This window comes from Anopheles gambiae, chromosome 2 (assembly GCF_943734735.2).
Source record: "Anopheles gambiae chromosome 2, idAnoGambNW_F1_1, whole genome shotgun sequence".
In the NCBI taxonomy this organism is placed as follows: domain Eukaryota; kingdom Metazoa; phylum Arthropoda; class Insecta; order Diptera; family Culicidae; genus Anopheles; species Anopheles gambiae.
In genome coordinates, this window is record NC_064601.1 from 23,722,916 (window position 1) to 23,745,796 (window position 22,881).

Genomic DNA, 22,881 nt, shown 5'->3' on the forward strand with positions numbered 1-22,881 from the left:
ACTGAACGTCGGATTTGGTAGCGAAGGAAAGCGCTCGCCGAACCGGCTCCAGGAACGGGAAGTATAACAGTTCGGGGAAAGAAAAAGTCCTCACAAAAAAACAACACCAAGTAACCCGCGACCGACCGACCACGAACAAGACAGGCCAACACAAACTAACGAACGGGAGGAAAAAAAAAACGGTCCAAAAATGAATGCCGCTGGTGTAAAATGGCCCCCCCACAACAGTGTCAGAAGGAGTCCGTCGCGGTAGTGAAGTCGAAAAAAAAAACACGCAAAAAAAGATCGTTAAACGCTGTTAACGATTAAAAGAAATTACGAAAGAAAATCAAGAAGCCCGCGTGTCTGCGACGAACAGGCACGGCCCAGTCCCGCATGCTTTCTTTCCCCCCCCGCACGGCGAAGACAAAAAGGACGATAAGTCTGTGATAAACTCCTCGTCCCTCGCGTCTTCGCCTCGCGTGACGGCGCTTTTCCACCTCCCCCAAGCGATGAGCAAGTGTAGTACTACAGGCACGGTGACACAACCCAAGAGCGGGTAAAGGGTAGCGTGGTACGGTAAGCGCTGATATCAACAAAACTCCTCCGACGTTTCATTCAAACTTCGCGCCACGGTGGGTGAGATGGCAACGATTTTTCCCCTCCCGCAGGTAGCAACCATGCAAAGAGAGCTTTTCTGCAAGAGAACGAGAGAGCCTTTACGAAAAAAAGCCCCCATTCCAGCGCACCGGGTACGGTGGGTCCGCCTGCGCATGTGCGCACCCTCGAAAAGGGGTGAGTTCATCCCCTCCACACAGCAAACTGCCGCGGTGTACGCGGTGGGCTCCACTCTCCGGGTCCGGTGCGGGGTTTTCGCGCGGTGTTGAAGCTAGAGAGCCCTAACTCCCCTACCTTATGCTGACCACCACCACCGAAGGCTGGTCCGAGGAACCCTTTGCTGAGTTACCGCGGGCGCGCAACATCGCGTAGGCTGTGTTGCGTGGCGCTCTGTTATGTTGCGAACGGGACCTTCTGCGAAACGGAAGGGTGAAAATCAAAAACAAAAACAGGGATAAGCAAAACGGATTTTCATTCGATTGTATGAAGGGGTACAATACAAGCCGAAAATGGTTAATGGTAGGCACTGGATGGATGTGGTATGAAAGCTGAAATAGAGGGGTTGACGTCCACCACAGCGCGGTACGGCTCTAGGGTCCCTTTTTGGCTTTCGGATTTTAATGTGTTTGAAGGAAAAGGATAGCGGAAAAACGGCTGGACATTCGCGTACGGCAGCGTACACGCATGTGTGCTGTACACACTCATATTTCCTCCTCAGAAATGGTAGAAAAAAGGGGAAAAGAAAACACTGTGAAGCGTGTGTGAACGGGAAAGCCTTCGCAAGTAGAAGGAAGGAGGGAAAATCGGGGCCCGCCGTTTTCCACTCACTTTTCAACAGCAAGCGCAACACATTCGAACTCGGGATGCTGCGCTCGAGTCCCACACACATACAAACTCGCACCCGTGTTCGCTCTTTCTCTCTCTCTCTCTCTCTCTCTCTCTCTCTCTCTCTCTCTCTCTCTCTCTCTCTCTCTCGCTCTGTCGCGGGCACTCACTCTCATTTGCATCGCGGGCTGGCGGAGTTTCTCCTTCGCCGCCGCACTGTAGTAAAAACAACCAGCAGAGATGCTGGAAAGCCCACACGGGCAAAGAGACAACGGACGCACACACTAAACACACATCGCCACCACCCGCGTCTCCTTGGTCCACCGCGGCAACCCTCGCGCCCTTTGCGCAATGGGCGCGAGCGGGAACACAAGCAGTGCTCGCGCGCGCGAGAGAAAAAGACACTCGACACATACACATACAAACACAGCGAGCAAAACAGGACAGGCCTGGGGTTGAGTGTGGCCGGCCGTTGTTTTTCCGTCCCACCACCCTCGGCTGTATGTGTGTGTGTGTGTGTGCTTCGGCGTCTTCAGCGTTGTCGCGGTCGCCCTTGCGTCGCCGGCCCTCTTCCGCTGCTGCGCTCGCAACAACAACCCCCTCGCACAGGCAGGGCAGGGGTTGGCTTGGTCGGCTGGCCTGGTCGGTCGGTCGCAGTGCAGTGAGTCGGTGCGGCGGACGGTCTGTACTAAAAGGCAAGGGCGGTGATATAACGACCGTACGCTGCCAGACATTAGATGCAAACGGACTGTCGCGAAGTGAGGATGTCCAACCGTCGGTCGTCGATGCGTCTAAGCAGCACCGCAACCAGCAGCAGCAGCAGCAGCATTAGCAGCATTAGCAGCTACACCAGCACGGCACAATAAATTCTCGTCGCTTTACGGTCGCGGTGTGGTGTGTGGTGTGTATGCGCGCGCGCGTATATGTTACTTCTTCGCACGCCGTTTTGGGGGAAGCGCAACACACGCACAGCTCGCGCGTCGCGCTGCCCTTGTCGTAGGCTGGGCCGTAGAGAGTGGCCGGCCGGAGTGAGCAGTCAGTCTGTCAGCCAGTTTCCTGCGGGCCGGTTCGTTACGTGTACGCGCGCACGGTCGCGGGTGTTGTTGCATGAGCTTGCCTGACCAAAGAGTCCAGCGCAGCGCGAAAGGATACATACGCTCTGTGTTTGTGAAGTGAAGATGCAAAGGAAGAAGCTGCAAGAAGGCAAAGCAAACTGTTGAACAGTGAACACAAGAAAAAAAAGAAGAAAGTTGCAGAAAAGAGGAACAAGAAATACAAAACAAAAAACATGTAAACAATAATTGTGCAAGTGAAGCAAGTAAACAGTAGAGGAAAACACCTGACAAAGGAAGAACGAATAAATAGAGCGGAATAGCAGCGGTGAAACACAACAAATCAAAACACCACCCGGGAATGTTTGCAATAAACAACTAAATCAAAATTATTTAGAATCTTATTTTGTAAGAAGCTGTGTATCGTAAAAAAATTAAGTGCATAAAGTGTACAAGTGTTTAATAGACTGTCGAAAAAGATAAGAAAAAATTGTCTGATTTTAAATATTTTTTGTGTGAACTGTTTGAAATGTGTGACCGTGAGTGAAGTCAAAACAAACCAGCAGTACAGCAGTGTCGGTGTGCTGCTTCTTTAAACGACCGCGAAAACATTATGATAATGTTGTGAATCAGCCGGTGAAAGCACCGGGCCAAACAGAACGAGGATAACAAGGAAGCAGTTTTGGTGAATGGACCAGTCGTCAGCCACCGGTACGCGCCACCTCGTTTATTCTCGCGGGCGCGCGCTTTGTACTTTACAGGCGTATTTTACACTCGCGCCGTGCTTTCTGCCGCAAACCGCTGCGCCAGTGACAGCGAGACAGACACCGTTCAACAGGGAAGGCGACGATAAAAAGGAGGAGAAAAAAAGGATCCACAACAAACTCGCGCCCTTTCTTGTCCTTTCCTCCGTTGAAGGATCGGTGTTTGATGGTGTTTTCTAAAAAAAAAAGAAATTGGTGAATTACTTTGTTTGTCTTCCTGCGTGCAATTCGTTTGCGAAGGAAAAGGAGTATGCTAATTAATGAATGAGTGCGAACTGAGAATAATCCAATTCGTTCGTTCGTCAAAGACAAAAACAGGTGCAACAAGGAATCATTCGCTGTTGGAGTGTACGTTTTAAAACAACAGGAAACGTGTGGAAAAAAGCAAAAACAAAACAGTACTGAATGTGTGCAAGTGAGTGTACGTGTGCAAAGTGGAAAGCTACATGAAAGTTAAAAGGGCAATTTTTGAATTCCCTCCAAAAAAGCTCTGCTAGATGAGTGCAAAATAGTAATAATAATAAAGAAAAGTTTGTTCATGATTTACGGTGAAGAAACTGAGCGTACAAACAACAGCAGTGCATCTCGAAAGTGTATCAGTGTTTGGTGTAACACGATTAACAGTGCGTCAAAACGGGCCTGCCGGCCTTTGCTGGAATCGACCGCCCAACACCCGACATCACGATCTCCAAAATGAGAATCAAAATGCCAGCAGTTCGAATCGCACAAGGTATTTATCGATGGTTCACTCATGCTTAGTTCCACTCGGTTAAAGGGATTGTTGGGCTTGGGACAGGCCACGAGTGGGCGACGAATTTTTAAACAACTAACCGTACCGTCAGTGTGTTCCCTGTTCCTTGGGACTGGACGAACGTATCGAAGCCTCGGCCTGGGGATATTCGGTGGTGCTGCTGCTGCCTGGGCAGCACTAGCTGGGCATGTGTGAGATTACACGAGCCGGATTATAGTGCTGAAGTTTGAGTGATAGGGTAATTAATATGGCCCTGGGGCGGAAGTGGTTAGAAGGTTCGGGAAGGTTGAAAGGAGCACATAGTTGGAGAAGTTTCTCGCAGATATCGCTTCAAATGGGGTCGAGTGAGATGAGTTTGGTGAAGATGTGTCAATGCGTGATGTATGTGCGTGAGTGTAATGTGTAGGATTTTTCAGAAGCTTTCTCTTGCACATGTCATTTGAAGACATAAAATTTTATTTAAATCAGATAATATTGTAAAAAAATTGGAAGAAAAGTTGAAGCCCTTTCATCGTCCAATTCTGTTTTGTTGCGCACAACAGAAGAAATAAAACACAGGTTCAATCAACCAAATAAAGCCATTATTAGCTTTGTGCAGGCTCGATGATGCGTAACCCTAAGGGGTCACTTCTAGCCACAATATCCGTTAATTCGTGGCACGCGAGCAGAGCGAGTGCTTACACACACACACAAAAAAACCTGCCCGGATCAAACCCCGGAATAAAGGGTTTATGTACATTTTCTTACCCTTTCCAATCGCCTTCTTCATTGCTGCCCTTTCGCATACTTTGCAGTATCCGAAGGTATCCGACCGGAAATGACCGTCGGTCAGTCGGCACCCCATTCTGGTGAAACCCTACCCATGCTGTTGTAAGCTGCTTGTGCATAATGTTCTCAACTCAAGACACACTCTTCTGAAGACACTTCCCGTTTGTGGCGTTACGCTGCTGCACCTTGATAGGAGCAATTTATGAAAATTTGAATAGGCACACCTTGTTTATGATGGACATGCAGTGGCAACTGGGGCAATGGTTGTACAAAGTCAATCCCCTTTTGTAAGCGTAACCACAATGAAAGGTCCTGTCCAATGACCCATAACCCCTTTCGCTTTGAAAAGGGGATTTGTTCTTTTTGGCCAGATGGTTACCGGGTTTTGTGGTTCGCGGGATATCTTGACCATTCAAAGCAAATGTCTTCATACGCAGTGGTCAACACACTGTCAAGAGATGGCGTTTCTTTTGTATAATAAACACATCACACAGCATTTAAATCCCTTGTGCATAGCCTTGTGCAATAGTGTATTGTTTAGGTTCTTTACAAATTCTTAAAAAAGAGCTTTAATTTGGACCGTGTATGGCTGGTATAGTTCTGGAACGAACACAACGTTTCTGGAACCGAAACGAAGCCACAGTGTCAGTTCGATGCATCTGCGTAATGTGTTGTTGTTTTTGCAGTTGGAGCAGCAGCGGGATTTTTATCGCCCCCCCCCCCCCCCCCCCCCAGTGCGCACGTACATGTGAGTCTAGAATCCTTGATGCTGTATCAACAAGACCACTGTGTTTGGGCGTCATGTAGTTGGCAAACAGCTCCCAATTGACGTAAATCACAGTTTGTTCAGGCCCCAAAGCAGGAGACGACACGAGCCTTTCCCAAGCCACAGCCTACTGCAACACGTTTCTAAGCAAATAACGCATCATCTCGATGTTTTGTGTCTTCGATTATTCCTTCTTTTTTCCCCTCTTCTTCTGTTGCTGTTTGACGATGGAGATCCCCGTTCCCTAGCAGCGTCCAAGTTTTCGTGCCCATGGGATTGAAAGTTTTCCACGCGCGACTTTCTGTGAGTGTGTGTGTGCTGTTTGCACAAGTTGCGCTATCATTTGCGTACTGCGCGTTCTTAATATAACCGTGGAATTGCTACTGGACTGTCCAAACAGGGTACGGACTTTGTTTTCTGTGCGTCACCGTCCGGATCCGTAACCGACCCTGAAGGTGTTACACATTGGGCATCTTGGGCTTTGTTGGAGCGCGCGTGTTGGACACACAGCCACCGAATAGAGCTGTTGACACAAATGAACAATTCAATTCTTTCCGTTTGAAGGTTTTTGTTTCCAGTTTTTGGGACAGCTTCCAAATCGGAAGCTTCTGTTAACACGTTTTGTTACACGGCAAGCTGATAGTAACGGTCGAGATAACGCAGGCTTCCCCGAGGGACCACCCAGAAACGGTGTAAAAACTATCCTTGCAGATCGTTCACCTTTCTGTGGTTGGTTGGTTGGTTGCTTGACTCCTGATAAGAAGGTCCTGGAAGATGTTGGACCACCCGTGAAAGGTGCTTGAACCCAGTCGAAAACAGGTTCTAGCGCTCACAAAAGGCGCATTGTGTGGTCCCGAGAATCATTTTTGCTCACTCAGAACACAGTCTTTACACACGCATACACACACATACACTTTAAGCTTCAAAGTGCGCCGTTGCACGTGTACCGCGGTTTGCGTATGTGGTGCGCACAACTGTTTCCCATTTTTTTTTGTATCCCTTCATTGCACCCACCCCACCGAACTCTCTCCCGCTCTCGACGCGCCAAAAAGGCTCTGTTTTCTGCAGTCAGCCGTTTTCCCGGTTGTTTTACGATCGCCGCAGCGTCATTGGCGCCTGCGGAAAATGTTTGCTGCCCCCGCCAGAAAAGGAGTCGCTTCTGTCGTTGTCGTTGGCTGTTTTTTTTTATTGTTATTATTTGCTTCGATCGATTCCCAAGATTCGTGACCCGACCCGACGTGCAAAACCCGTGCTCAGGTCAATCGCTTGGGGCACACGCCATCTTCGGGTCGAAGCGTCCTTCTTTATTTTCTTGCTTCGTTCCCCAACCCAAACAACTCTGCCAACCGCACTGGCGTGTACGGGTTTTTGCAGTTGGACAGCGTGCAGGGAGCAAATTGGTCAGAACGAGTCAGTTTCTCACTCCCCACGCTGTAGCTCCTCTGCGCTGGGGCAAAGTTTGATCGATTCTTGTAATACAATTTATCCGATCAGGACACAACTGGGGAAGGGGGTGCTCGTCTCCTGACGAGCGGTGTGTTACGGTCACGTACCCGCTGCCCGTGTGGACATCGCCATGGCAGTAGCGCCCCCCACACCACCACGTCCCCCAATGTGTGAGCCAATTTGTGTGTCCGTCCAATCAAGGACTTTGGCACAACCAAGGGGTGCCACGCCACAGTCCAAACCACACAGAGGACATCGCCGGAGGGGGGGGGGGGGGGGGGGTCGGGAGGAGAGCATATACTGTGCCAACATGTACATGTATCGGGCAAAACTTTTCCGACCACCACACGGACGGCCTGATTGGACTTTGGATTGCCAAGATTACCCCCAACATACACACACATACATACGTTCACCTTTTGGCTGAAATGGCCGAACAGGAGAGACAGAAAGAAGGCTTGAGATGAAGATGAAAAAGAAGAAGTGTGTGTGTTCGTGTTAGTGTTGGTGTTTTTTTTTCTGATCCTTTACCGGTGCTCCATGTCCATGGCGGTGGCCATCCATTGAAGTGTGTGCGCGTCGTCCGAGTGCGCGCAGTTGTTTGCGTCCCGTCCCGTGTCGCTCTTCTGTCACGGACCTGCTGGTGATGGCCACCCGAGCGCACCTCCACAACCCTACACAAATTGGGGAGGGGTTGGGAGCACATGGAAGGACTTCGTCTACTGCAGACCCGGTCATCGTTCCCCTTTTTTTGTTGCTGGTTTCGGTCTCACTGGCTGTCCCACTCGCACTCCACCATCCCATAGCCCCGTCTGCTGTCCTGTTGGATGTGCTTCATGTGGTTTGATTGGCCGGAGGCGGGGACCTGCGGGTTGTTGGGGGGTTGGAGAACTGTGTTGTGTGTTGTTTGTTTGGTTGCTGGTATCGATTAAATAGAAAGAAAGCAAATGCGAGGGAGCAGGTCCAGCTGGATGCGAACCAAGCCCCAAACCAAGCAGGCAGCGATCAACAAACCAACGAACCATTGCGGGCGTCGCCGAGTGACGTGTCCTTCCGTGTCGTCGGCGTCGTCCACTAAAATGGTCCTAGCCGATTGTTTATTCCCTTCCGCTTGGCTTGGCAACCTGAAGAAGGAGGACAGTTTGTTGGTTGTTTTTACCCTCCCCTAACCCCCAATGATCCCAATGAAAATTCCCAACGAAAGAATCTTGTGCCTGGGTACTTCTAGCACACTAACTGATAACATCTCATCACATTCCGTGCCGATTCCGTGCCTGCCCGTGGAGTTGTGTTCGGAATTTGATTCCCACGCTTTGAGGGCAAACACTGCCGGAGTGCGCACACATTCCTCGCATTCCGCGCCGCACCGGAAGTCCCACATTCATTCAATCAATTTCTTCAAATCACACTCCAGCAAACAAGCAGCATGCTCGAGACACGCACTCCGCGGCGGTGCTTCGAGTTCCGGTGGTCAGCAGTGGTCGTCCTGCAACCGTGCGCTTAACCAACCAAATTGACCACTTGATGTGCCTTCCTCTTCTTTGCTCGAACCCCCTCCCGTGATCGGCAAGGAGCTGCGCTTGCATCTGCTCTGATTGTGTGGCAGCAGCGCTAAACAAAAGCCCCATACCCACACACTTCCTTTGTTGTTTGGCGATTCGTGTCCTTTTCTTCCTAGAACGAACGGGGGGAAATCCGCAAACGGCCAATCGTTCGTGGGAGCCTCAATTATTGTGGAAATGGCTCACGCTAATTGTGCTATTAAAATGGGGGAAATTATGCTGCGATGTTTGTTGTTTTTTTGTTCCCTCATCATCGTCATACAATTCATACGCAGGGAGGCATTCATACAAAGCGCAAAGTTTTAATCGCCATCGATCATCGGCCGTGCCGTGCCTTGCGTTGGTCCAGTTTGATCGTTAATCCTTCCTGCACAGCTCCCGCTGCCGCGGTACATTCATCATTGTTCCTTCGTTCCGTTTCGAGGCAGCGGGCCCAGCAGCACAAAGGCCCGAAGGATGGATCGGAGGGCCAGCAGAACGTTAAGCGCAACGATTAAGCACAGCACAGAACGCACGGCAATAAAACACCAAGTCAAGCTGACCAAAATCCCGTCAAACCGTTCCGCGCACGAAAGCGAACCAGCGCAACAAACCAAAAGGGAGGGATGATGAAATAATTATACATACACATGCCCCTTTCGAAGATCGAGACAATCGGGTCCTGAACCGGGCCGGCCCGGCCCGGCCAGCCCGACCGGAAGAGTGCATGTGAATATGAATGAAGTGATTTTTGTGTCAGCCCGAAAGGCGACCTTTGCTTAATTTGAGGTCAAGATTTACCTCGCCCGTGTCGTGTGTTTTCGTTGTTCGCATTGCTTTACATTGACTTTTTCCCCCTTTGTCCCCTTGTCCGCGTGTATGTCCCGGCGGGCCCGGCCGGTGAAGACGATGAGCGTCTTGTAGTGCGCGACCCTTCAGGAAAAAGGAAGGGCCGGTGCCGGTTTTTTTTTTCGTTTGTGGATTTTTCGATTCCCTTTTGATACCCGATTTTTCCACGTCCCGTCGCCCGTTGCATTGGACGCGGTCCGCAGGTCCAATGCGGTCCCTTTTGCTGCGCCGTGATATAATTCGCGGTGTAATTCAATCTGTTTGCGTACCGCGCGGACAATGGACAGAAACGGTCCAAACGGCACAACGGCGGGTTCGCGGATGTTTTGATCGCGCCAGATCGCTGTTTCGCGGGTTTTTGTTCATGCTCCCGGGATGTTTGTATTGCTGGGATGGTGGTGACTTTTTGACCGCACTGTCGACCCTCGTAGTTTCTGGGCGTTTTGGGGCGGATAATGATGAGCCGTACTGGACGCTCGCGAAGGATCAAACCCTCATCGTTCAAACGCTGCCAACTATAGCGCTCCAGCAAGTACGGTCGCCCTTCACCGACCGAAAAGATGCGTCATCCGCAAGCCGCACATGCATGCAAATTGCAGCACCGATGCAAGTGATACATTCTCATGCACCCGGTGCACCAGAAAACACCGTCAACGGCAGCATGAACTGCACTCATCGATTGATTCGCTGGTTGATTGATGAAATCATTCAGAGTAATTAAACGCACCGATCGGGGTTGGGTAAGCACCGCCAAAGGCTAATAACGATAATTAAGTCGCCGAGCATACGGAAGGGGGGGGAGGGGTCTTTGTCGGGCCGGCTGGGAAGTCGGGAGTTAGTCGGCCCAGAGCGCCCGCGGATACCACGCGTAAATCCCTTTCCCGAGCCCGGTCGGCCCAGGGTCAGGGTGCAAAAGGTAGCGTTCTGCAAGGGGTTCTAGCTGTATGACGCGCTGCAATGTTTGGGTGCAATTTTGGACCGAAATTATCTCCTCCGCGGGGCAGGGACAGTGATGACGGTGTTTGTGTACGTCCAAGCGCCAGCAAGGGGAAGGGCGATGATTACTCATTGATGAAGATACGGTTGAGAGTTAAGTGCCGGAGTTACTCATGACTTGTCGCAAACAATCGCGATCGCGCGCTTGATTGGAAGCTGGTTCCCTTTGCAGTGCGACTTGTTACTGTTTTGCGTTCCAGAGTACGTACACGTACAGACAAGAAGCGACGTTCTAACCAGTTGTGATTGACTCACAGTTTCTAGTTTTGTTGCTGACATCGCGCAAATCGAAGTCAATATGCTAGATGATAGCAAAAGTCCCTTTGCCCTCGTCAGTATCGCGCTGGGCGCGCTGACTCAGCCCCGGGGAGATTGGTTCCGATGTCACCGTAATCCAGTGTGTATGCGATTGTGTGTATGTGTGTGTGCGTTTGTTGAATGCTCACCCCTTCTGGGTAGGTCCTCCGGTATCTATCGGCACTGTGCAACACCATCAACAGTCGTGCAAAAATCGTTAGGCAAAAAAACAAGAATCTGTGACCTACTTTAGTTTGTACTTTAAGAGCGTGCGGGCGTCTATGTGTGTGTGTGTGTTTCCGTTTGTGTGCTCTGTACACGGGGCTTTGGAGTACAGGGCAACGTGAATGTGCTTTTGTCATAATCGTCTTCACCCGTCACCTGGCTGACCTCGTTGTTGTCAGCAATTGGTTGTGCTCGTTTGTTCCCCTTCCTCCAGGCTCGTAGTGTGCCTCTTGGTGTGCCGGAGTTTGTCACCGTTTTTCGGGACAACATTTTCGGTGAACCCTTCTGCACACTACTCCACAAACTAGCTCGATGCTGAAGTTGTGCTTACAAATGTTGCTACGATAAAGTCCGGTAATAATTTGACCAACTGCTTTGTGTCGCTCGGAGTGTACGCCACTTGCGTCATCGCCATCGTGCACGCGCATTAGCCAAGCTGTCAAAACACGTGGACCAGCAGAGGCTCACATCGAGAACTCGGAAGAGCTAGAACAAGCGCAGCGCAGTTGACGGACAACGCCGCCCGTTCTTGTTGCGGGTCAGGTTCTTTTTTTTGGGGGGCCTCGCGCAAGTCCAAGCCCGGGGCGCAGGTAATGAGCAAATATTGGTTTAATTACAAAACAAACGAAACACGCCGACGCGTTGACGTGGTGCGCCCTGTGTGTGTTGCGTGTTGTCCAAAACGAACGACCGACCGAAAAGAAAAATGGTCCAACGCACCACCACCACCACCACCACCAACAGCAAGGGAGAAAATAAGCACGAATTGGCCTCGTTCCCCGTCGTGCGAGGGATGGTTGGGTGCAACGAAAGGAAGAGGTTCTCCTCTCTTCCGGCCTCACTTTATGACCACTTGCCAACGGTGTTCGATGTCTTGGCGGCCTTGTTTTTTTCTTCTGTTCATGCTCCTTTCCTTCATGCGCGGTCCCTCAGGCCGTTGCGCTTATCGCTAAACTGTTGGCGCTCCCATATTGCCCCGGAACGGAACCCGCCCGGTATGCACGGTGTGTTCTCATTTTCTGAACCCTGCCCAGCCTGGTGTGCCAAACCGGTGGGGTCGATTCTTTGTTGCTTTTATTTTTGTGTTTTGTTTTATCGTACGCGGCTCTTGTCGCGCTTAGTCCGCGAGTTGTCGCGGTTTGTTTAATTTCATTCGCGCGCAATCGCGCAATACAACGGGCGGCATTCTTCAGCAACACGACGCTCACACACACAGTGGGGCCCGATTATTATTTCTCCCTCGCCACGGCCAGGCCGTTTATCGTTTTGTTTTGTTTTTTTTTTTCTCCGGTTGGGGAACGGTTCTTCAATTTCAAGCATTTTTGCTGAGCATTTTATATTTTTTTCCTTTTTCGGTACGGCACCCCCCCCGGCCCGAGGAGTGGTCTCGTCGTCGACCAGAAAGGGAAGATTGAAACGCCATTGGATGGGATCATCATTATTGGTATTGTTTGGGGTTTTGATGCGAAACGATCCAGCGCCCACACGACGCAACTCCAAACGATCACCTACGAGTGGGGCAATCTAATTGCACACCTTGGGTCAAACGGGACGCGGGGATGGGGGGAGGGGGAGGCTTCGGATGGGTCATAAATTTTTCACAAACAAAGCTGGGCCACAGATGGACCTCCAGCGGGGTAAAGGGCGCGTGCGTTTAAGCTTCAAATCTGCGCGATCGTAAACTGTCGGCGGGATTGACTAGCAAGACGATGCCCGATACTTCCGCCCGGTGTTGGTGGCACTCAAAACAATGGAAGGAAAGATGCGGGACGGAAAGTGTCAGCAGAAGCAGAAAACCAAGGGATCCAAAGGGGGAACGCACGGCACGGCTGAAGTAGTACACATCGTTCCATTCTTTGACGTGCTCTATTTATTCTACCGGTCATTCGCTTGGCCAGTGCCAAATCAAGCGTGAAGAGCGGAATTAAACAAAAAACTATAACCAAGAAGGGACTGCCCTGTTTTTGTTTTCCAATACGAATATTGAATCAACATAAGGTAGCACGCACTTAAGACAGAATAATGTTAAAGTTTTTAAATAACTTGAATTTTGCAAACAACCTTTTCATCACAATTTTGAAAGAAACACTCTCTTTCTCTCTCAACCGCCTTCCCAAAACACATTTGAAACCAAACCTGACCGAACCGGGTGGAACTTTAGCGCCTCACTTCTGCATCAGGTCTTGGTTGACAGGCCCAAGCGGTGTCCAAAAAAAAAAAGGGGGGCCAAAACGATATCGACCAAGCGGACCTCGGGTCCACTACCCGGTTACTTTGCCAACCTCTCCGCCAGCTGCCCACACCACTCCCCCCCTTACGGACCGTTTCGTATCCTTCACCTGCCTGCCCGTTCCTTTCCGCACTGTGGAACGATGGTTTGTTTTTCTCTGCTTTATTCACGTGACCGTGGCCGGAACGTTCGATTTACAGCGTCGCCGTGGCCGCCCCGTTGTCCCGTTGGCATGGTGCGCGACGCTGTTCACGCTTCGGCTACTTCCGGACGGTGCAGGCGGGCCCGCACTCACAGGCGCAAACCGCAGCCGGAGAAACGGCACTTCGGCGGCGGCGGTGGCCAGGTGCGACTTACGCTCGCGTCCCATAATAACTGTGAATATTTTCCGCTTCATTAGGAATATCGTCCGTTGCCGTTGTGTGTGTGTGTGTGTGTTTGTGTGATGTACTGGTGTACTGACCTCCAGAAAGGTTTCGATTCGCTGTGCTGCCAGTTTCCAAGGGAAGCTTGAGGCGAACACCACCGAGGTCGAGAGGTAGACACAATACAAGCATGAAGCATGGAAGTAGTGCCAACGATAGTGCTACCGAGTGGTTGAGAAAACAGGCAATATTTTAGTAGATTAATATTCCAATACTCTGCTTCTGAAGCTTGTGTTCGCTTCAGCATTTTAATCAAATCTAGCAATTATAAGAACACACCGATTCGATACCACTTCTTGCCTTCGCATCCGGACGTGAACCTCAATCACACGATACAACGCATCACAGTTTGCCAGCGCGTTGCACCGTTCTGGAGGAACGCAGCCCAACTCTCCCGACCACAGACAACTAGAAAGATGAAGACGCGCTTCCGCCGGCACGCAATTGCGACGCGTGGAAATGGGTTTAATTTTATGTAAATTCAGCTCAGCTTCTCTCGGTCACCGTCGAAGCACCTCTAAGGCACAAAATGGTACGGGCATCACCACGACGCAGTCTTTCGTTGTGCGCATTTTTGCGGGGCTTCCGATGCACCGTCGCAAGTTATTAGTTCAATCCGTGAACAGCGGTCGTACACAGCGCTCTCGGTCATTTCTCGGTCGCCAAGCGGCTGCAGGCCAACGCGTTGTTCTCGAACCCCTCCAAAAGGGAAGGTTACCGGAGTTCATCCCCGCTGCAGTTATGAGAAATTGGAACACATTGAAAGAAGGCAAGCCGGCGTGGATGCGTGGAAGGAGCATCGCTAACCTATAATCATAAACCTATGGGGAGAGAGCTGGGAAATTGCGCTCTACTCCAGTTACCTTCGAGTGAGTTTGGTCGACGTCAAATCCTTTCAAGTTTTCGCGGAAGAGGGAGATGCGATGGCAAATTTTCCCGAAACTGTCCCGGTTGTCTTTTTGATGTTGCTGCACAATATCCCGTGATGTGGTCGCGAATTTGACGGCATCATGTCCTTTTCTCCGCTGCTGGCGGGTAAGCGCCCGGAACTAATAATTGCCCGATCGGTTGCTAAAGATTTTCTAACCTCGGACGTGTACGCGAACGTTCTTTTGGCTTTTATGAGTCCTTTGCTGCGGGGTGAAGGAGTATAGAAGGACGTGATTTTGGTAGCAAAATATTTCAATAAAACGAGAACAACCCTTTCGAGCAGGAGGATATTCTAATATTGGACTTTTAATCGACCGAACAGCTCTCGCCTCCGGTACAGTTCTTATCATCTTACCGTCTCTATATGGCTTTTGTCCCCTTTACGGTGCAGTCGCTGATAAGTCCCACGGACGGACGGTGATATTGGACACCTTGCCTCTGATTGGATGTAATGGACTCATGTGTGTAATGTCGCACCGCATTGTAACGCGCGTACAAAATGTCCGATCAAAAGAGGGCAGCCCAATTAATTCCTCCGGGTCACACCTTCAAAACCGTTGCGACATGCGGGACCGTTTTTGCCCGTGGTTCGCCTCGTCCAACGTCTCGCCGGAGCTGTTTATTGTTTGACGCCTTGTTAGCGTTAGACTGGAGTCATGTATTTACATAAAATTGCACGAGCACACACACAGGCACACACATTTTCAAAGGCGCGAATTAAACTGTGTTCACCCCTTCTAATTTTGTGCCCGTGTGCCCGTCGTTGGACTTCGAGGTCCTTCAGTGCGGGTTTTTGCTCGGTTCTTCACACACACACACACACATGCCACCGGACACCGGGCGTTAACAATGGGCGTCTGGGAAGTCGGCGAGTTGACGACGAAGCGCGCAGTTTGCTGACTAATTTGAATACTCGCTTTATGATTTGGTGGGTTGTGGTGTTTGGTGGCCACGACTGCCCGCGAAGCAGAAGGAAATCAACGCCTGGATCTTAGGTCTCGCTTGGTGCTGCTGATGGTGGCTGTCTCTCTCTCTCTTTTTTGTTCTCTCTCTCTCTCTCTTCTTTGCACACCGTAAATGCGTGTAGATACGCGCAATGTGTCGCGCAAGGCTTTGCGCCACTGCGTCGATGTTCCACGGGTGGCCGAAAAAAAAGCGAAAGAAACAAACGCGCGCAACACCACCCCGCGAGCTAGTTCGGTCGGGGCCGACTGCGTGTGTACGTGTTTGTGTGTGCGTGTGTGTGTGTGCGAGTAAAACGTGCGCAAGCTTTTGATTGGCTCGCTGCGTAAAGAAATGGTGTACCGGTCGCGATTGGGTCCGGGGGCCGCTCTCTACACAGTGATTGATGGCTTGGGCCGCTCGATTCGGGCAGCCAAACCTCTGCGTCCCCGCACAGCTAGCCCAATACGAATATCTTACGTTTCTTATGGGGAAGGCGCTTACTATTTGATTATTCGCGGCGCCAAGTTTGGGCCTCACTTCATGCGAAAGCAGGTTTTGTCTGGTGGTGACCAGGAATCCACCGCGTAATGATCGACGCAAGGACTCCCGACGACCAGTAGTAATCGATATGGCACCTGCCGGGGGCACATGCGGCGACTATCTATGTGCGCGTGCCACTTTCGAGAAGGTTACGCAAAAGCCTCCATGTCCGTGGAAATTGGAGTAGCGCATCTTAGACCCGGTGGCCCGGCTCTGTGTGCGCAAAACCGCAGCAGAGTCCGCCTTGGTGACCCTGTTGCCGCTGGCCGGGACGGGGAGGCGCAAAAACAAACCACCACCGCACGGGCACCAGGTTGCGTAATGTTGCTAAGGGGCAGATCGTAGTAGCCGGTTTTTTTGTTTGCATCGAAACTCCGATCAATTACACCGCAATTGGCCAACTCGGCGGGTTGAGTTGCGTTACATTGCAAAAAGACGCTTATGCGGTAGCATTGGCTTGTTGAAACATTTCAATTTTTTAATTTTGTAATATTTCTAAAATGCTTTTCCGTTTTCTTTCCTCACAGGTAAGCCTCTAACTGCCAATCAATGCTGTAACAACGGAACGGCCTTTGTAAGTCTTATTAAAAAAATGTTAGCTTAATTAAAGGAAAAAAAACGTTTGCGAAAATCAGACCACTCAATTCATGATCCAGGCTGAAGGTTTCCACGAACCAAACACATGCTGCCATCGTTAAAACTCTACCAACATTCGCATTCGTGTCTGCCCATGAAATCAGTGAGCATATCGGTGCGTTTTTTTCTTTCGTCCCATTGCGGCACTGATGCTCATTTGCGCGACGTACTGCCGAGTTAAAACTTATTGGCAATCCAACAACAACAAACAAACAAAATAAACCCGTCGATGCGCGCCTATGCACATTTGCTAGCCCTCTGCGACTTCCCTCTTCCCCAACAATACCCTTTCGAACCGAACCGGAGTACGCCAAACCAACATTATCCCATTATCTCCGCAGAGTGAACCGAAAATTCGCGACAAACACAATGCAGCTGCTACCATGGCTACCGCGCGGAGCGGGAGGCGAGGGCAAGCGGATGTTCGGAATGATGATGCCGATTGATAAGCTGCTCGGAGTGTCCTTCCAATGCGAAACGCCAAAAATGTTAACCAACCGATGTGTACCAGCGCCGAAAAGCAGCTCGCCCGCTTTCCAATTGTCCTAGCGCGACACTGGTGAACTGGTGACTATTTTCCACGGGCTTTCCGTGCGCTCCCTGCCGTGCGGTCTCTGTCACATTGGTTTTGCGGTTGTATGAAAATTGACAAAAATAGAGCAGCGCTTCAGCGCGAATCGGTGCGGAACGCTTGTCAACCAACGGTGTGTGTGTGTGTGTGTGTCCAAACGAGCCCATCCAGCAAGGGGGTAGGTCAATGGAAGCAGCAACAGCACACACAAAAAAAAACTGCCCTTAATGAAAACTCTCGTCCTGCACACGGAACACGTTTTCACGGAAGGACACCGCGGTCGGTTTTGTCGCATTTGGCGTGGACTGCTTTTTTTGCGTGTGTGTGTGTGTGTGTGTGTGTGTGTGTGTGTGTGTGTGTGTGTGTGTGTGTGTGTGTGTAACTAACACAAAAAACTCATGATTGAACGACAAGTTTGAGGTCGAGCGGGATTCGCGTGTTCCGTACGGTGGGTTTTCGTTGTTGTTCACACACAAATAGACCATCACATCTGACCAGCGGGTTGATGCAGCGGGTGGTATGAGTCGTCACTCGTCAACTCTCAGTGAACCGTGTAAAACGCAACGATCTGCCCATCACTGCGGATAATCATCTCAACAACCTTGCCGCCCCAGAAGGGTTGCGGAAGCCACTCGAGAGGGTTTTTTTCGTGTGTGCCAATTGAGAAAGTGTGATCTGATCAATCCTTTGTCACTTGACCGGTCAATGTGATGGGGTTTTTGTGTGTGTGTGTGTGCGGTTACCACAACCGAGAACGATGCGTGCAAGGGCCTTTGCCGTTGCTTTTTGACCTGAGGGCACCCTCTCGGAACTTTGCTGCCAGAAAATTGCATCCGAGTCTAACCGCTGAACACCCAAAAAAAAAGGGACGCTTTCAACGTGAGTGCATCGTGCATGCACTTGAAAAAAGGGATTTTTAATTAAAAGTAAGCGCTTAGATGCTTCCCAAAGCGGTGTAATAGCGGTGTTTAGGGTGGTGGAAAATCTATTGGACAGGAAAAGCCGCAACAAAAAAAAATGGTGGCTCGTAAAGAGCGGTTTGAACAAAACAGGCATATAAGTAGCGTCCCACTGGAAGAAAGCTGTGCACTATCACTTGTCAGCTTGCGTTCGCTTACCTTCGCGTGAGCATAACTGTCAAAATTTCCATTACAAAAAAAAAGTGGCACCCATGCCACGATTCATAATCCAAAGCCCTCTAAGCCCTCCTCCCTGTTTTCCCACAACACACACACTGCGTGCACACGAACGTGCGAGCACAACCATTCGGTTTGAGCAACCTCACAATCGAACCCACTTGCAACAGATTCATCACAACTTTCAAGCCCGTCTCCCGTCTCCTCTACTGCATTTTGCAAACGCTGGCACATTGCTCACGAGCGCAGCGAAACCGAAAGAGATTAAGATAATTATTAAAAGTGCACTTCATCAATTCCCGATTTGGGCTCGAAAGAGAAAAGGAAACTGGAGCAACGAACCAGGGGGAGAATGCTTTCTGTTGCACAGGTGCGCTCGTAGGTGTGTGTGTCCTTAGGAAGAGGGAATGAGAGGGAAAGAGAGAGAGAGACACTCACATGCCATCATCCCCAGCAAGCGTCGCTTGTCGCTCGCTGCACACATGTGGGAAATAAACGAATTCCATCTCACGCATTTCTGCGCGAACCGCCCCCATCGGACCTAGGGACCTTGGTTCACAAGACATCGACCATGCAGACCATGCTTTCGCTTCCGTTAGGTGTGTGTGCACCGTTAGAATGCACTTTTCTCCACCCCCCCTTCCGTGCGCGAGCAATGTGCATAGATCGGTTTAATTAGATTAGACAGATGTTCCTCTTTTACGCATCCCCCGACCCCGACGTGAAAGGTTGTGGGAAGAAGGCCTTCCCCTCCCCTTCCGGCTCGGGGGCAGAATTGGCACGCAAGCGAAGAACAAGAAGAAGCGGCCAGGTTGCTGAGGTTAGCAATTAATAAGCTCCAAAGTCACGAAAGCATCGCACACACACACAAACATGCTGGATGGATGGATGGAAGAGTGATTTGCAAAGGTCATGCGTGGCCCCATGTACGCGGGGGTACGGGTGAACGGAAAATGGGCACGGTTGGGCAGTTGGGGGCTGCAGATGCGCTCACATGTGGCACATTGTTTGCATACGGAATGAGATGTCGTAATTTCGTTTCCCACACCCGTGTCTTGATACGGGTAAGATCCTGCACGTACGGGCTTTATGACTGCCGCCACGCTGGGAAAGCAGCAGCAGCCCACTGGCGACGAAGACGCTTGGTGATGGTGAGAGATCGTGCCTTCCACCCATCCACCCCAGCCAGTGCCACAGAGGGGCCTGCGCTGAAGCGCGCCTCCTGTCGCTCCATAAATTGACAATCGGGCAAGCCGAGATGCGGAGGAAATGAAGTCTTTTCGCGGGTTTCGGTTCCCACCAGAAGCGCCCATCGGCAGAATTCGAAACGCTGCCGCCCAAATGCGGTGGGCGCACTGACCAGGGCCAGGGGTGCGGCACGTTTTCATCGAGCCCTTCAATCGTCGTCGTCGTCGTTCTAGCCGTCGTACACAGTGGCCGGGATTATCATGTAAAATTGAGATGAATGTGACGTTCCGTGGTCAATTAGAGAAATAAACTGCCATTGCAAGTTCGTCCACACATGCCGCCCCGCCTTGGCTTGTCCGATACGGTCGCCCGTCGTCGCTGTCGTAGTCGCCGCCGGCGCCGCCCCGTTTGAAATGTAGATGAATGTGACAGTGCTTCAGAGCGGGGACGGAAAATTTATGTCTTACTTGCTGAGCTGCCACTGCAATCGGTGGGCATGCAATGTGCAGCAATTTTTCGCGCACTACTTACTACTACTACACGGCCGATTTGCCGCCGCCGGCAGCGGAAAGGGTCGCGAGTCACCCGAGGAGGCGACTTTTGGAGATGGATAAAGATAGATTAAGATAATTAAGTTCCAAAGCCTTCAGCGAGGCAGGCTGCCGCCGCTCGCGAAGGTCAAGATCATTGGCCTGCCAGTAGCGGGGAGGCCCGTCGCTCTACTCTCAACAGTCACCCGGGAGGGACCCGGTTTTGGTCCGAAAATATGAAAATTGATAGAAAAAGGAAGAGTTGTGCCAGTGGCCGGTGCCAGTGCAATGGTTGCTCGTTGCTGTTTGCATTGGCATTACTGCTCAATTTGCATCTCAGCACCGATCTTCAGCGCAAACAACCCTTTCCCGATCGAGCCAGTACATTTTTTTGTATTGCCTCGGATTTTTTGTGCTCGGATTTTTACTCCCGGTTGATATTTCTGCGTTCGCGTCCCTTAGAGGAGCGCAAGATGCTTATCATTCCCTCTGTGGACAGTGGATAGCGCGGTGAGGACAGCGCAACAGCAAAAAAAAACCCTTCGAGCAATGGAAGATAAATTCGCGATCCTTTAATGCTCGCTCTGCCAAACTGATCGTCCAATCGGGAGTGGGGCAAAAAGTGGCCTTAAAGGTCTTTAGCTTCCGAGATGGGATTGAGAGGGGGAAGCATTTTTCCTTCACCTAGCGATCTTGGGATGTATTTTTTTCTTTCTTGCTAGAGTCACTCTGCTGCGCTCGATTTGAATATTTTAAACTGCATAATTTCCACGGCTTCGTCTTCGCCGGCCAGTCACAATGCTTAATGCGCGTACCGCAACAGTGCAGTGGGCCCTGCTACAAATGCCTTGAGGCCGTTGCTACCGCTGCCGGCTAATCAAAACCGGCGCACCATCGGCCATCGGCACGGGATCAGGTGGAATCGATTTGGAGTTCAATTTTTTTCCTCCCCCCAGTCGTACTTTTCCAAGATGTCATGTTCTGGGGGGCTAAGGATTGCTGTTCGTTGGAAAGCGGTTCTGGGAAAAATGCCCCCAAGCGAAGGGATCTTTAGCACAAAAGGGCACACACACACACAAAAAACCATTGCACAAAACCATTCGGCCAATCGATTTGTGCGATTACGATCGATGGTAACGTGAAGTTAACATTCACCGCGCTTACATTTGGAACGGGAGGAGATCGGTTATCTTCGCTGCGGTTGCTGGTCTTCTGGTCAAGGTGCTCCGAGCGTTTGCGATGCATTTGCGTCCTCGAGCATTCAGAGCGAACGTTGACCCTTCTCCAGTAGTAGTTTCATGTTTTGTTTGAAAAATGGTATTTTTGCAATAATTCTATGTATTATTTTGAAGTTTTAATCCACCACATTGGGAAAGGATTCTTCTATCTTGCTCGCTAATGATAAGCCCCCACTGTTCTATTCCCACGAGCCATTCCCGCAAAGCGAAACATTCATCACCCGGTAATGTCCTCCCGGCTGCACTCAACCAAATGCCAAGATTTATGATCTCCCCAGTGAGTCTCTCTCTCTGTATGTCTGTGTGTCGCGGCCAATTCTCGGGTGCAATTTATGTTTGCTTTCCTTCAAAATCAAGCTCCTTTTGTGATCGACCCGATCCCGATCCGGTCCCGTCTCCATCTTCCTACTGATAACGGTGCGGTGCACAACAATCTTCCGCTGCGAATCGTCTGGGTGTACAGTACAAAAAAAAAAAAAACGGGCGAGTAGTAAATTGATTTTGTACCTTAGCCGGTGCAGAAGAATAGGAAAAAGCCACTATCCTTCCTTCGCAACAACTAGATCTAGATCTCTCCCTGTATGTGTGCGGAGTGAGGTACGGATACAGCGGAATGGATTGCAAAACTCCGATTGCGATTCGATACAACGGAGCTACTATAATTCGAATCCGATCCGGGCTGCTGCTACTGCTGCTGCTGCTGCCGCCATCATCGTCCATCTTTTTGCTCTAACCAGTCGAGCGCCGATCGTTATCGAACACCGTGGATCGGAAAACGTTCAAGGAGACAGTGGAGGGGAGAAGCAGACGGTTGAGAGCATCCGAGCTTCCGATGCGGTGCAATTGAATTTAATTTAAATTTATGTTCCTCCGCCTGTATTCGCCTGCGGTTCCGAGACCGCAAGGCTACGGCGGCGTATCGGGAAGGAAGCATCTTGCGCGGCACAGTACATCAGGGGATGCATCCCGCGCAGCGGCGGTGGGTTTTGCGAAGACGGGCGAAGATGGTGTAAGCGGAGAGGGAAAACGAATGGCGATCTGGTGAAATTAATCGTGAGAATGTTTGCCCACAAACGCACAGAGGAGCCCCGCACACATAGACCGCGGGTGGATCGAGCGTCGGTTCTTAATCGGTCTTCTAGCCGTACTCTATTTATTGCTCCGAATCGATAGAACCGAAACCAAACAAGTGAGCAGGATGTTTGGAACCCGTTTTGCCGTTGCCGTTGCGGATCAAACGCGCGCGTCTGTGCGGTTGTAAACAACGGTTGTTGCAAAATTAACTTCAAAAGAAAGTGCATTTCCGTACCTCGCTTGGGAAACTTGAAGCCGGATCGGGTGCAACAGTTGATGATGGGAAAGTGTTCTACACTTTCACTTTATTTCACCGCACTGACGCGCTCTGTTCCTGCCAGGACAAAGAAAAATATCAAACACACACTTACATACACACAAGAGAAGTCTAACTCAACTGGTGAAAAGCAAAAGTGAAGCGACGAACTTCAACGCCCGGGAACACTTTAAAACTGACGTCGGAAAAATTCCAAACGCATCGTTCCGACACCATCTGGCGGCTGGTGAAAAAGTGCATAAACGTGCTCACCGAGAGGCACCCCATTGCACGAGGCTGCCCCG

General features: G+C 50.6%; 1 protein-coding gene across 2 annotated transcripts in view; it reads left to right on the forward strand.

Annotated features, from left to right (window-relative positions):
- Positions 1-2,112: 2,112 nt before the first annotated feature.
- Positions 2,113-22,881, forward strand: part of LOC1273357 (B-cell lymphoma/leukemia 11B) — a 66,337-nt gene continuing 45,568 nt past the window's right edge. The window contains exon 1 of one of the 2 annotated variants that reach the window (XM_061643034.1): positions 2,113-3,968. In XM_061643034.1, coding sequence (XP_061499018.1) covers positions 3,932-3,968 — 37 coding nt within the window. In that variant the 5' untranslated portion in view covers positions 2,113-3,931. The remainder of the gene's footprint in view (positions 3,969-22,881) is intronic. The other variant, XM_061643036.1, reaches the window with a different exon arrangement.